The sequence below is a fragment of the Chroicocephalus ridibundus genome, chromosome 2 (genome assembly GCF_963924245.1).
Source record: "Chroicocephalus ridibundus chromosome 2, bChrRid1.1, whole genome shotgun sequence".
Classification (NCBI taxonomy): Eukaryota; Metazoa; Chordata; class Aves; order Charadriiformes; family Laridae; genus Chroicocephalus; species Chroicocephalus ridibundus.
The window spans coordinates 9,360,958-9,376,166 of record NC_086285.1 but is presented as its reverse complement, the minus strand read 5'-3'; the positions used below and the strand labels follow the sequence as shown (position 1 = coordinate 9,376,166).

Here is a 15,209-nt window from a genome sequence, read left to right as displayed (position 1 = left end):
ATGGCCGAGGGAACGGCAATGCTGAGGCTGACTGCCGGGCAGCGGCGGGGAGGGGGGGGGAACTGCGAAAAGGCGATGAACTGGAACGGTAGCCTCCCCTCCAGTGACCAGGATACAATCCATAGCTGGACACAGCCTGCACGCACGTAATAAATAAGTCTGCTTGTCCCCAAAACGCTGAACGGTCCTGCGTGTTCAGCTCCCGACGCACCCTGATGCAGCCGTGCATCCCCACCGGCAGCAAGGGTCCCATCCCGCGGCTCCCGGTGCTTGCCTTTGCCTCACGCTGGGCTAAAATGTCCCCGGCCGGTTGGCATCCTCATTTCTCTGTACAAGTGACTTCATTTTCTGCATTTACACCTTTTCCAGGCCATGAGTCATTAGCAAATATTGGGCAGTTTGAACCTCACATTGATTTCTTCTTCACTTTTTCATGGAAGTGCTGAGCGTTGTCAAGTCAGATTCATTATTGAGGAGTGAGTACTTTATATCGCCATCAGCAATGAACCATGTGCTGCAATCAAAGAAAGACATCAATGTGATTTATTTTAATTATATTTATTTCCTGTAATTTTTTATTCATTGAGTACTTTATCAGCTCTTCCACATTTTTGCCAAGGATCAATTTCAAGCTGTAAATCAGTAACAGTATCAGCCTTATAAATACTTGGCTCTCCCAATTTGCCCTTTTAAAATACTGGCACAACTTCAGCTCTCTTCCAGTCTTCTGCAACTTCCTCAGCACTTCAGTGTTACTGAAAATAATGGTGATTTAAAGAGCTCTTTGGCCACCTCTTAAATGCGATGAATATGCTGGCAGTTTCATGATGTTCAGCCAGGGTGTATCGCAGCGGGGATGCAGATTTTGCCGTGGATGTTTTACCCCACTGTTCCCACATGGAGCATTAATGATGGCCAGATCACGTTGACCATGACTTTGCTGGTGTCCCAGTTTGCTGCCGTACCAGTGCAGGTAAAATAAGGGATCCGAGAGCAAAACGGTTACGAGCCCCTCGTGAGCCAAAGCAGCTCAAATCACTACATTGCAAAAATCACTTTGACACTCTGTCAGTCGTACCTCACCGCAGCAATCGCTGGAACTAATAGTCATTAATTACCTTTGTCAGGTGAAATTTCCTTAATTGCCTGCAACTTCACATCCAGGAAACTCCCACTTCCAGCTGCCGCTGACGCTTTAAAGGCCACGTCTCCCAGCGGTGATCCTTAGGAAAAGTCCAGGCAAATTAATGGGAGGGTGAAGTCATGCGTGTCCCACCTCTGGCTGTACGGGCTCCATACATGTCCCGGAGTCACCTGTCTGACCTGCCTGCATGGAGAAGAAAGGTCATCGGGATGGGGGTGGAGGAGGAAGGTGGTCAGCCAACCCGTCATGTAATCCAAGGGCGTTCTTCTGTGACCTTTTCTTCTCCCTAAAAAAAATAAAGGAAACAGGGTAGCAGACTGCCTGGAGAGCTGCTGCTCCCTGAACCTTGACAACATGCCTTCAGCGTTGCGCGGAGCGGTTCCGCAGACAGCATTCAGCGCTGCCCCGGCGATCGAGCTCCCATACAGATGTTCATTGAACAGTCAGAGCATTGGGAGGAAAATAAATTAATCGTAAGTGGAAGAAGGTTAGTTAAATCCATTCTGGAAGTATTATATAGCCATTAAACTGCACAGGAAACTCAATAATAATGGGTAATAATGTTCTTCTGAGGAATTAAATAGAAGCCCAATTTATAATGCAGCTCGGCATTCAAGCCAGAGCGTTCCACCTTCCTGGTACATGATAAACATTTACTAATTAATCCTCACAAAGCCTCGCTGAGGCAGATCTCTTCACGCCACTGATTCTGTTTTATAAATGGGAACAAGAAGGTACAAGATACACCCTTTGAAGCTGGGGTTGTCTATGTCTTCAAACATGATTTGTGTCTCTGGGACCCCACTCGGCCTCTGTGTTTGAATACTGAGAGGTTTGGAAAAAGCCTCGGAGCCAGGATCTGAAGTCAAGGCTTCTTTGTGCCCCTTCACTGTGCTCGGACCATCGCAACAGGTTTCAGGATGATTCCTCAGCACTGTCTCCAGAGTACTGGTATTTTTCCTGCATGATCGGATTGCATTGCAGGAATGGCACTCAGACAAAAAGGCGATGGTCTCAAGCCTCAAGTAAGAGCGGTAGGAATTGGTCCATAATGTAACTGCTAATTATGTCAAGATTCAAAGGAATAAAACTTATGACCAAGTGGCAGCTGTTATTTGCAGAAGATCAATACAGATTGTATGGGATGTGGGCTGTCAAATAAATGTGGATGTAATTTACACCAGGATGGTGGGCTCTCCGTGACCATATACGAATTAGATTTTAGTGTCATTTTAAGATTCTCCCCCATCTCCTTGTCACCGCTTAAGCCATAGCATGAATAAACACAGGATATAAGGAAAGGGACCTCCATCCCAGCACTGGGCTGCAGCAAAAGTAGGGATCTTTCCCTTTGATTTCAGTTTCATTATTGTCTGCTTACACCGGATACTAATTTGAGTTTGCAGGTGATTCCACAACCTGTGGAAGGATCCCACACCACACAGGCGGAGAATCTGCAGTACTCATTAAAGAGCAAATAAAAATGGGGGTGAGCACAGCCTGGATTGAAGCAGAGTTGTGTAGGCATGGTGTTATGTGTTAAAACGGTGGACTAAAGTCCAGCTTCCCGGTTAACCCATGCTTTAGTGTTTACAGTGTCTCCGTGGTGGCCTAACAAGTAGTTTCCTGCTGAGCTTAGCTGAAGGCCTGGCTTGGGCAAGGAACCTTTTTTTCCAACTCATTTTTGCCTAGACAACATTTGACACACCAAAAGTGGTAAATTCCCAAAAGAACAAGTCTGCATTGGTGATGGACTGTCCAGAGAAAGCAGTGCAAGCTTTATATCCTCCGTAAAAAAAGCAGCTCGAGAGTTTATTACAATTTTTGATACGTCAGAGATGTCACTAGTAATACTTATAAAATATGTAACAAAGAAAGAAAATGCTCTTTACTAGCTGTAGAGAGATTGGTCCATGGTTAGCACAGATCAGAGACTCATTCATGGGAGTTAGAAGATTGCTCCCATCCCACCCATCTTCTCCTTGAATTAATTAACATCAATACTATGCTTTTACAAGACAAGACATGCTGGATAAAATTGCGATTTGCTTGAAGTCACTGAGAACTTGTCCGTTGCTTTCAATGAGGGCAGGATTTTACCTAATATTTCTAAGAGACTTTTATAAAATAGTGTTGAAATAGATCTCAAGGGCCAACCTTTCTCTCCTGTTGCCGCAAGGCAGGACCAGCTACATCTGTGTCAGTCCTCATGGACGTTTGTCTAACTGCTCCTGAAAGAGCTGCCACACTTGATAGCACCTTGAGCTCTGCTTCTATTTTCACCTGTCCCGAGATGGGAAAAGAAAAAGCACTTTTTAACCAGCTCTACTGGGATTTTTGACTGGTTTAAAGGACCAGTGACAATTTTAACATCTGATGTCTCACGATCTGTTAAGGATAAGAACTAATCCTATCCACCCTGAGGGAGCTTTCCCATGATTTATTGACATTTTCCTCTTTTATCTCTTCTTCTTGAGATATCTGACACGAAATCATGTCATTCCGATTCCCACCTTGTCTTTTCCTCCACCATTTCAGTTCTGGGCTGATTTCAGTGGCTGCCCCATAAGAACCGATAGTTAAAACTAGCGCTTTCCTTTATCTGAAGGCCTGTCAGTCTTCCAGCGGTGCAGCATCAAGTGCGTAATTTTAATTCCGGGAGTGAAATGCCAACCACTGTAATTACATTGGCAACATGGAAAGGCAGGGAGGCAGCAGAGGAATAACGACCAGGCAGGACTGGAGCCTTAGTGGGGAGGAAGAGAAGGAGGGGTGGGCAAAAGAATAAATATTTAAGTCTGGTCCTTGCAGCAGAGCACCTCTATGGTTTGCGTATGCTTCCAGAATGAAGCACAACTGGTCATTAACTGCCATTTGCCTGCAATCCAGTGCCCGCAGAAACAAAGTGAGGTCTTTGCTTTGGTTTCAAGAAGACCTGCATCGCACTCAGAAAATAGTAAAACGCAGCTCCTCATTGACAGGCAATTTGAAATACACTCTTTGCATCCCCTGCAACTACAGGAAACCTGCCCCACAGCCGCTCAAAATACATCGGTGGTTTGGAATGGGAAACACAGACACAGAGATTAACATTTACAGCTGGTGTTTCTGAAAGTAAAGGTCTTGAGGCAGATGCTCACACGTAGCAGTCAGAGAACGAGAGGTGGAGTTCCCACGCATTCTCTCTCATTCCAGGGTACACCATGCATTAAGCTTTCACAATAAATAAATTTTTAAAAAACTTGCCACACGGAACCCCATAGCAAATAGCACAATTCGCTGTTGATAAAACATGTGAGAAAAGGTTTTGTATGTGGAGTCTCTTAACCCCTACTGAGGGTTTTATTCCCCAGATACAAACACTTAATCTCTATCATCAAAAGACAAGACAAACGGCCTTTTCAACCAAGCCATAAAATATCTAGATTCATACATAATCACAAAACCTCCTGATATTAAAGGGTCCCAGCTTTGCACGGGGGACAAAGTTGATTAATGCAGTGAGGGACGAGCAGGGGCCAAACCCGAGTTTCAAATATGACTCTTTGCCAGGAGACTCCTCTGCACCGCGACTGCCACCAAACAGAACGTCACCAGGAAGGCGGGAGGAAAGCGGGGGGGCACTGGAAGAAGAATGCTGTGCTGCTGGCCAGAGAAACCCTTACGTGCTGCTTGCAGGGAAAATAACAACTGCCTTAGAGGCTGGGATGGAGAGCCTGCGTAGGAACCGGGACCGTCGCTGGGACATACGGCCCATGGGGATGCACATTTAGCATCACCTCAGTATCAGTGGCTTTGAACTTCCTCGAGAGTTTGGTAGGATTCATTGAGAGTTGAACTCAGCTTCCTGGGTCAGGGGAAAAGCTTTTTCTGCTCAGTGCTGTCTAAAGAATAGGTTCCTGAAGGCATTGTTGTAGTTTTTGTTGAAAGCAGTGTAGATGAGTGGATTAAAAAAGGAATTTGAATAGCCTAGCCATAGAAAAATACTCTTCCAAATGGGTGGGATGTCACACGAGCAGAGGGGGTTGATGAGCTCCGTGATAAAGAAGGGGATCCAGCAGAGCACGAAGACCCCGATAAGGATGCCCACCATGAGGGCAGCTTTCTTTTCCTTCTGCTCTCTCCACGTGTCTCCATCCGTCTGGAACGTAACAGTGGCGTGACGGACAGTGAAGACCATCTGTGGCTGCTGGGCAGCTTCTTTTACCTGCCAAACACAAACACAAGTTGCACCATATGTGCCTCAGTCAGCTGATCCCACGCAGCAGGTACGCAACCAAACTGTGCAAGTGATGCCCAGGGCTCAGGGGCAAACGCGGGCCACCTACATCCCTCTCCAATGGAGGGGAGATTGGTTGTATGACCCTCTTCTGGGTAACAGAGACTATTTTTAAGTGAGGCTAGAAACTAAAGAGTGGAGCGATAGATGGGCACACCGAATTGCTCACGCAGCATCCCAATAAGATTATTTCCCCATTTACAATCAGATCAGTAGAACAGACACACACCCACATGCTGTGCACAAAAGTCTCCTTGCTTTCTCTCAACCCATTGAGTATAAGAGTCCTTAGTAGGAGAGGCAAGAAAATGAGCACACATTTCCTTCCTCCCCCCAAGAAGTCTTCACAGTGCAGAGTCACCGTGCCTGCGATGAACTGAGACGGTGCAGCCAGGATTAGGGAGGATTTACAAGGACGTTTTGCACGTGTGTCTTCTGTGTGGGTAAATTCACAGCCTGGCCAAAGCCCCGGCTGCTTGCTGGGTTATCATCCACAGCAGAGACGGGATCCCATCCTTTCACACCCCCACACGCCTCCCCAAGGGAGGAACGGTGACCCCTTACTCACACTCGCGAGCACTGATTCAGCATTCCACGGGGGGACATCTGTGAGTCACCGCACGCCCACGTGGAGCTCAGGCTCGCAATCTGGCCCAAAGTTGCTTTAGCTACACCTTGCGTGCTCACAGCTGGGGACTCAGAAGGAGTCATAAGACTGGGCTCGCAAGCTTTGCAGCCAACTTTCCCTTGAAAACCTCCAGGATTCACAGGGCTTTGGTGGGATGCTGCTTGCTTGCACGCTTTAGCTCTAAGTTTCCCTCACTTCTTCAAGGGCTTGGTTGCTACCAGGAGTTGACTAGAGCAAAATACAACTGAGAAGACCTACCTCCAGGGCTTCTGGCGTAATGGGGGTGATGGAGTTGCTCTTCCGAGATCCAATTCGAAACTTGGCGGCTTTGTAGATCTTCCAGTACACAAAGAGCACCACGCAGAGGGGCAGGTAGAAGGCGCCAAAGGTGGAGAAGATGGTGTAGGAAGGTTCCTGGCTGACTTGGCACTCCTCACTGTCCTCTGAGTAAGTCTCTCCCCAGCCAAAGAGCAGCGGGGCCAAGGAGATGAAGGCAGACAGTGCCCAGGTGAGGGCAATCATGATGTTGGAGATGCGGCGCCGGATGCGGAGCGTGTACTCCAGGTGGCGGGTGATGGACCAGTAGCGGTCGAGGGCAATGGCCGTGACGTTCCAGATGCTGGCGGTGCAGCACAGCACGTCAAAGGAGATCCACACCTGGCAGAGTGACCGGCCCAGCCGCCACCGCCGCCCGGACAACTCGTGCACCAAGCTGAGGGGCATGACGAGGGCCGCCACCATCACATCAGAGATGGCCATGGAGGCCACGAGGTTGTGGGGCACCCGGTGGAAAGTGCGCACCCGGAAGATGGTGGCCAGGACCAGCCCGTTCCAGAGGAACGTGGCGACCACCAGCATGGCCAAGAGGGTGAGGACCAGCACGCTGAAGACAGAGAGGTGTGCCCGTCCACCGTCCGGGCCGGCGGAGGACCCGCTCCGGTTGCCGGTGTCCAGTGTCGTATCGGCGAAGCAGCTGAGGTTGAGCGGGCGCTCCATGCCGGGGGCTCCGGGGCTCCTCCGGGGGAGGCGGCAGCGCTCGGGGTGCGGAGCGGGGGGGAGCACCGCCCTACCGCGGGCGCGGAGGGTCCGCGGCCGCCCCGAGCGGCGCCGGGCGCGGCGGCTCCTCGCTGCCCGCCGCCGGGGTCTTCATCCCCGGGAGGAAGAGGAGCCCTGCGTCAGCCGCCGCCTGACGGCAGCCCCCGACCCGCCCCGACGCGCCAGCCCCGGCGGCGGGAGGCGGCGGCTCCGCGGGAGCGGCGGGGTGCGCGGCCGCGGGGCGGCGCGGAGCGGGGCGGCGCTGGCTGCGGCCGCGGCGGCGGAGCCCGGGCGGCGGAGCGGCTGCCCCTGCAGAGGAGTCGGCGCTGGCGGGGCTCGGGGCGGGCAGGTGAGTCCGTCCCCCCGTCCCCGTCCCCTCCCCGCCTTGCGCGGGTGCGGAGTGAGCGGGTGAGCGGCTGGGGGGGCGTGGGGGGGTGGGTGGGGGGGGGGGTAAGGGGGGCTTGCGAGTTCGTGCTTAGTCATTTCAGAGCGCGGATTGTCCCCGGGAATCGGCGCCGGGAGGAGCGGGATGAAGGCAGCGCCGGCAGCCGCTGCCCGCAGCCCCCTGCCCGCAGCCCCCTGCCCGCAGCCCGCAGCCCCCTGCCCGCACCCAGCGCGCTGCAGCCCCCGGCTTTGTCTGCCCCGCTTCGGCTCGGGGCGGCTTCTCCCACCCCCTCCCCGCGGAGCGTACGCCGTTATCAGGCGCAGAAAGTTCGCATCCCTGGGAAATGGTCCCCGGGCTCTTCTAAAAACGCCTGAGCCAGGCGCCGCGGGGATTTTATAGCTCCCGTCCCGGCGTCCAGCAAACCCCTTAGCAATCCTGGTTATTCTGTGCAGGGGGGATGGATGTGTCAGGGGATTATTTCTTTGAGAACTTCTGCTCCGGCATTTCCTAACTTGTTAGCAACTGGCGGGCCTTTTATTGGAAATAATCTATCCCTTGGCTGTCATTATTAATCGTTAAATTAATAACGTTAATGAAATGTTTGAGCATTTCACCTGGTTTTTATCAGGCTGCTTGGGATGAGAAGTGGGACTGTGGGCCTTGTAGTGGAAGGCAGGATTTAAGCCCACCAAGGAGGTGTCCCCACACACGGGCTCCGTGCAGGGATGCCAGCCAACTCCAGCCCGCAAGCCTTGGAGCGCCTTCAGGCAGGGCTGTACCGGCTCTGGCACCCTGCTTCTCTGCACGGTCCCAGGATAACAGGTCCAAAGAGCTTTTGGGTGGGAGCTGACACATGATGGGAGAAGCCGGCAGGCACTAACATGGGGCTCACAGTCTGCCTCTGGGGGGGCAGAAGGAAGGAAGGGCATCAGTGTTAAGGATCGGTGACGATGACACTTGCTGGTGAACTGCAGTTTCAGAGAGTTGGGGGAGAAAAGGCAAACGAAAGCGATGTTGAGGGGAGTACCCGATGCATACTGTGCTGTGGTATACGGAGGGTAACACCAAACAGGTGCTTTCTGCTGTCTCTTCTGAACCTCTCTGGACTTTTTAATGAAAAACAGCAAAGTAGCGATAACAAGCGCTAAAGAAACAAGATGTTTTCTAGTGCTGCTACTTGTTTCTCCATGCTGCCAAGCGAACCACAGGGCAGCGTATCCCAAAAAGGTCCGGGACCTTGTTTTGGTGGGATGGGAATTTCCCCATATGGACTCGTGTTGTGCCGCGATATTCATCCTCAGAACCAGAGAACAGGACTTGGCCTATTGTAGTTACTAGAACAGATGTAGCCTTAGAGACTGTAACTTAATTTTGGAAATATACTGCCATCTTTTTGGGGGAGAGATGATTATTTTATCTTTTATACACATGAATACAGACAATTTTAGACAATTTTGGAACGGGTAGGTTTTTTACTTACAACTCAAAGGACAAATGGGGTTTGGAGGCTTTCATAAAGCCTCCTGATTTAAAATTCCTGGTTTGCAAGGTGCCAAACATCCTTGACTGTCATTCAATTGATGAAAACACTTAGCAACTGCTAGGACTGAGAGCTTTTTGTTGCGTGGGCCCTTCCCAGAGAAGCCTGTGAAGCCCAGAATTAACGGAGTCAACCACAAATTATGGAATATGTGCCTCTGAAAAGATATTATTATTTTTTGCTTCAGGAACAAATAGGCAAAAATTACATTTAAAGGGAAATGGAAATAAAATGCATTAAATCTGAAGAAGTAAAACTAGATTACGGTCTAATGAAAAATTATGAATATTTTCATTATCTTAGTGGACTTTAACAGTATATATTAGCAGATTCTGGAGTTGAATGGGTCAGCTGAGTACTAATTGGAAATAGAAAATGTAGACAAACACATATATAGATAACATATATGGAAATGCAAAGTTCTGCACCTGGGGCGGAAGAACCCTATACAACAGTACAGGCTGGGGACGGACTGGGGAGACGGCATTTTGCAGAAGAGGACCTGGGTGACCTCTTGGACAAGAAGTTGCAGTTTGCAAGTTGCCATCATGGCAAAGAAGGCCAGTAGCATCCTGCTCTGTATTGGCCAGAGTGTGGCTGTCAGATTGAGGGATTTAACTATTCCCCCTCTGTGCAACAAACCTTGGAATTTTATGTCCATTTTGGGGTTCCTCAGTGCAAGACACTGACATACTGGTGGAAGTCCCCATCCCTGGACGTGTTCAAGGCCAGGATGGATGGGCTTTGAGGAACCTGGTCTAGCAGGAGGTGTCCCTGCCCATGGCAGGGAGGTTGGAACTGGATGATCTTTAAGGTCCCTTCCAACCCAAACCATTCTGTGATTCTATGAAGTCCAGTGAAAGGTCATCAAGATGATAAGTGGATTGGCGTATGATGTATACGGCGAGGAATGACTGAGTTTTTCAATCTTAAAAAGAGAAGGTTTAGGGGCAAATGTTACCGCTGTCTCCAGCTACCTCAGGGGAGGGTATACAGGGGGTGGAGGCAAACTCTTCTTAGAGGTGCACAGCGGTAGGACAAGATGTAATGAATGCAAGTCACAACATCAGATATTCCAATTAGAAATTAGGAAATAAATATACACCTGGAGAGTGGTCAAACACTGAAATGGGTCCAGAGAGGGTGTGCAATCTCCATGCTTGATGATGCTCAAAATTCAGCTGGACAGTACTGTGAGTGACCTGATCCAGCTCTGATCTTGGCCCTTCTTTAATGGTGGTAGGACTAGGTGATCTCCAGAGGTCCCTCCCAACCGAGATCATTCCACGATTCTGATTTTGTAATCTTTAAACATGTTGGCTGAATGCACCAGGAGGCGACTGAATGTTGTTATTTTTAAGGACAAGATGCTGTTTACTTTACACAGATTAGTAAACCCATTGATTTCCTCAGAACTGTTGATATTTATAAAGTGAGTGGAAGGCTGGGATGAGTGGGTAATGTTTGTGGAATGATCACATCTATGAAACCCTCTAAGAACAGGATCTACACTACAAAGTCAGGATTATCTCATGTCCGCGCTGATGGAGCCAGAAGGAATTAAAAGTGACAGGACTTCCTTAGATTTTGCAGGGTTCCCTCCAGTAGAGACCATGAAATTCTGCTTGCTACTAAATACCATTTACTAGAGGTACCTTCCAGTTAAGAATATGTAGATGACAGTTGGAGGCTGGGAGGGAATCCCCAACACAATCAGTGCCACTGCCTGTGTGCACCAAGTAGCATCTGCTCTTGGGGACAGGGTGAAGGGACTTGTATTGTGAACCTGCGTGCAGATCTTTCGAACCTCTGCACTTGTATCTGGAAGGAAAAGGAGAGGAAATGGCTCAGGAGGTGTTTTTGTTGAGCATACTTAATGCGTACAGGAGAATCTCAGTCTAGAGGGTAGGTGGAGCTGCTAGGTTAAACAAGGATTAAAGGAACACGTATACTCGCTGCATACATGCACCACCACTGAAGGCTCTGCTCAGTTGCCAGCCAGACTGCTCCCTACGTCTGCATCCTATCAAGGCAATCAGCGCTTAAATTTCGTTTAACATTCATCAACTCCAGCTCTTTTTACACGCAGACAGGCTTGTTGAACAGCCTTGCAGACCACCCGCTCCTCCTCTGTAAAAAACAAAACGTTCAAATACGAGCACAGTTAAAATGCACAGAGCGTGAGGTTGTTCTCACACCCCCAGAGCCCCTCCACGCATCTGAGTCTCACTCTAGTCTTCCACTCGAGTCTATCTGCACTGTGATAGACTCTCATGATGTCCCACCTCTGGCTCGAGTGTCCTGTGGTGTTAGGAATGTCATTGTGGGAGTGGAGAGGGGGAATGATGACCCAGAGCTCTTCATGGACACACACCAGCTTTTATGGGACTTTCATCTCTTTGCCTAATTCATTCCATAAAAGCGGTCTCAGGTCCAGGGTAGTAGCTCTGACTGGGAGGAGGACTCAGTGATCCCCTCCCTCTCCAATGGTCCACGAGTTTGAGCATTTATTTGGGGCATAGGCAACCAAGGTTTAAAGCATCCCAGCTCAGGCTACGGGCTTGAATCATGATACCTCATATCCCATGGAAGCAATTTCATTGCCGAGCGGCTGGCTGTTCTGGGTAGCTATCTTTCAGGTTTCTTATGCTGAAGCTGTTTAATAATCACCTGTTTACTGGAGCATTGACCTTCCTGAGGTTTTCTAACATCCCAGCCAAGTGCCGCAGCAACTGAAGGACGGAGTCAGCCTTTCTCTGCCAGTAACATGTAATTACTTAGTGCAAAGTGGAGCAATTCCTACTGGCTGCAAAGCAGAGATTAATCCTGCCGTGCGTTAGTAGGACACTCAGCAGGACTGTGGGAGCACATTGGAGCAGGAACAAGGAGGACCTGAGTGTTCCACGTCCCCAGAGTGCCCCAGTGACCGACCTGGTTGCCAAACTGGGTTCCCTTCCTTCAGATGCTTATGAGGAACTTCGGAAAGTCTCTCCGTCTTGGGGCAGAAATTAAAATAATGAGTTGAAATCCTGTTCTCTTTTTGTTTGCATGCCCGGAAAACTATTCCTCATCCAGCCTCTAATGACAGGTCTCGTTCGGTTTAGGGCATGCAAGCTTTCCTTTAGGAATTGTCACCAATTGCATGACTTCAGTGACATAACTAAAGCATTGTTTAATTCTGCAATAGGAACAAAGCAGAACAAGACCAAAAGCTGTTCCACAGAGCAGCCCCTCTGTGTATCCAACTTGCCTAGAGCACAGCCCTCTCTTCTGTAAAGTCCCTGGTAAGTGTCTTGGTCCTTGTGCCTCTTGAATTTGGCCACAATCTATCACACAGCCAGCCCAAAGGGAGGATGGACTCCAGTACCTCATGCTACTGTGTATGTCTCGGTAAATGAACTGCCAGGAGTGTTTATCTGTCTTCTGCCCAATGTGAATTAACTCCTGCTGGAATTAGACCCTTTGGTTTTGCATAGGAAAAAAACATGTTCATGGTCAAAGGACCAGATGGAACATAACTTCATAAAGTCTTAGGGCAACTCCCACATCATTCACCGCCGCAGTTAAAGTTGCGCTCTGTGTAAATAAATGAAATGTAAACAATTTTATCACTTCTTTCGTACCTTAAGGGACAACATTAATCAGCTGTGTAATTTCAGGGGAGTCAGCAGAGTTGTGCTAGGTGTCATATTGCAGTGAGCAGTTATGACAGTAATGCAATAACTTGGAGCCAGCCTCAGGGGGTGCTGCCCTCATAAGCCATCCACAGTTTCCATTTATTACTCTGGTGATAGCAAATACTTAACACATATATACACCAACACCTGTGATCTTCTTTACCTGTCGTCAGTCCCGGAGATGTAGACCTTTCTCTGGACCCTGATGGACTTGACTGCAATGGAAAATTAACCATATTTCTGATTAAAAAAAAAATAAAAATATTATGTCAAAATATATTATGCTTCTGGGAATACACGGCACCCTGCAGTTCTGTCAATCATCTAGAACAGCAGGCCGATAGAAAAATAATAAGAAACTGTGTGTGGGAAGACTAGGTACCTCTAACTTAATACACGAGCTTTGGCAACCAAAGCTGCCAATGCAAACTATCAGGACTCTGCCAGGGAGACAGATGGCATGATGACAGCAAATGGATGGGTCTCTAAAACTCAATTATCATTTCAGTTCAGACCCTTTTTCCGTATGCCAAGTTGTGGAAGAGATTTGTTTATCTTGAGCTTTATGCATTTTGGCAGATAATTTGCATAGGTGTGAAGCTATAGGGAAGGCTGTGATAGTGTTGGGCTGAACATGGGTTTTCCTGTTGTGTGTTGTTTTCCAGGTTACCTTTCTGCTTCCTTGCAGGTGGTAGGTTTCTCAACCGTTATTTACATAAATCCATCCGTAGTCATAGAATGACAGAATCACAGAATCACCTAGGTTGGAGGAGACCTTTCTGATCATCTAGTCCAACCATCAACCTAACTCTGACAAAAGCCATCACTGACCCGTATCTCTAAGCACCATGTCTACCCATGTTTTAAATACTTCCAGGGATGGTGCCTCAATTACCAGGCAGCCTGTTCCAATGCTTAATAAAATTTTCAGTGTAAAATTTTTTCCGAATATCCAATCTAAACCTCCCCTGGCGCAACTTGAGGCCGTTTCCTCTTGTCCTGTCGCCTGTTACTTGGGAGAAGAAACCGATCCCCACCTCTCTACCCCCTCCTTTCAGGTAGCTGTAGCGAGCGATAAGGTCTCCCCTCAGCCTCCTTTCCTCCAGGCTGAACGAGTCTGGAAATGCTCTTTCAGAACTCCATAGGCAAAACATTTTAAGATCCATTTACCATAAGGAGAGAAATAATTCTAAACAGTTTTCTAGGCCAGCAGTCGTTCCACTTTTTTTCTTATACCTCCTTCCGCCCCCATTCTTCTCCCTGTGGCTCCTGGGCGGTGTGTTCCCATGCCCATGTCTTCCTTGGTTGGAATACCTTGTCCCCAAACCACCATTAACTTTAGCATTCAAGGCTGGTTTTCTAACTGTAACTAACTGGCAGTATGTGCAAAACTGAAACCATCGATGTCCGTCATCAAATGACGTCTTCAGTGGGAGATTCTTTTCTCTTCTTCCACCCCAACAGCCTAATTTCTTTATATGTTGGCTGCCGCCTTCTTCCCTGGAGATTTCTGAACAGCCACAGCCACATCTCTACCTGCCGAAGGAAGCACCAGCATAGTTGTGCAGCTTTCTCAGCTTGGGTATCGCTGATGAGAGTCTCAGATTTGTATTCGCTTGCTGTTTCCTTCCAGCTGTGGAATATTTTTTCCTCCCCCTGATCATTCCTGTATGTTTCCCTGCTCCTGCCTGCCCAGGTCACACAGATCAGCAAAACTGCTATTAATTTAAGCAAGGTAAATTCCCACTATTTTCAAGCCGTGCAACATGGCAGGTCATTAGAGAAAATGGGAAAGCTGTGGAATTTTACTTATCTTTCATATCCGTGTTGCTATTTAAGCTAGTGAGAGGCTCATACAAATAAGAGGAATTATTTACAACTGACAAAAAGCCAACTGGTAGGATAAGACCACGCATTTTCTTTCTGTAACTAAAATGAGTCTCCTCACCTGCCTGTGCAAGAAACGCGTTTGCAGACGTCTCCTGTGGGCTGACAAAAAGCTTGCCTTTTGATCACGGGCAAGACAGCAAACTTTTCCAGCTATTTGAACAGAGAGAGCCGTTTTTAAAGGACCTAAACCATCATTTCTCTCAGAATTTGGCAGTACCATGTGACAAATATTTTATTTTGGTTCCTTCCACCGCAGCAGGCACCTGATCAAGCAGTGTCTTCTTGCTACAGCTATAAAATTCTCTGAACCCATAGGATGAAAGTGGTCATATAAATGTGTCTAAATGTGCCTCTATTTTTCACAAGGACTTCTATTGGTAGCATCGTTGTTTTTGACAACCGGTATTCGCTACTTTGACAGCAAAATGTTGCCAGACCTTTCTTAATCGTCTAGCAATGCATTTTATTATAGAATAGCTGATTTTTTTTTCTGTCTGCTGGTCTGAGAGGTGTGGTTGGTCAACTGTCACTGAGAAGTGGTGGCCCAGTGGTCTGTGAGCTGCAGCAGCTGACCAGCGGTTCACCTTCTGCTCCCACGCTGGGGACATGGCGTGTGACAGCGGGAATGTGC

General features: G+C 48.5%; 1 protein-coding gene across 1 annotated transcript; it reads right to left on the bottom strand.

The window, feature by feature from the left end:
• Positions 1 to 662: 662 nt before the first annotated feature.
• Positions 663 to 7,252, bottom strand: HTR5A (5-hydroxytryptamine receptor 5A). Its single transcript, XM_063324399.1, has 2 exons — positions 6,310 to 7,252; positions 663 to 5,351 (listed from the first exon to the last, which is right to left on the bottom strand). Exons 1-2 carry the CDS (start codon positions 7,045 to 7,047, stop codon positions 5,019 to 5,021), a joined length of 1,071 nt encoding a protein of 356 aa, XP_063180469.1. The 5' UTR covers positions 7,048 to 7,252; the 3' UTR covers positions 663 to 5,018.
• Between the last annotated feature and the right edge of the window lie 7,957 nt (positions 7,253 to 15,209).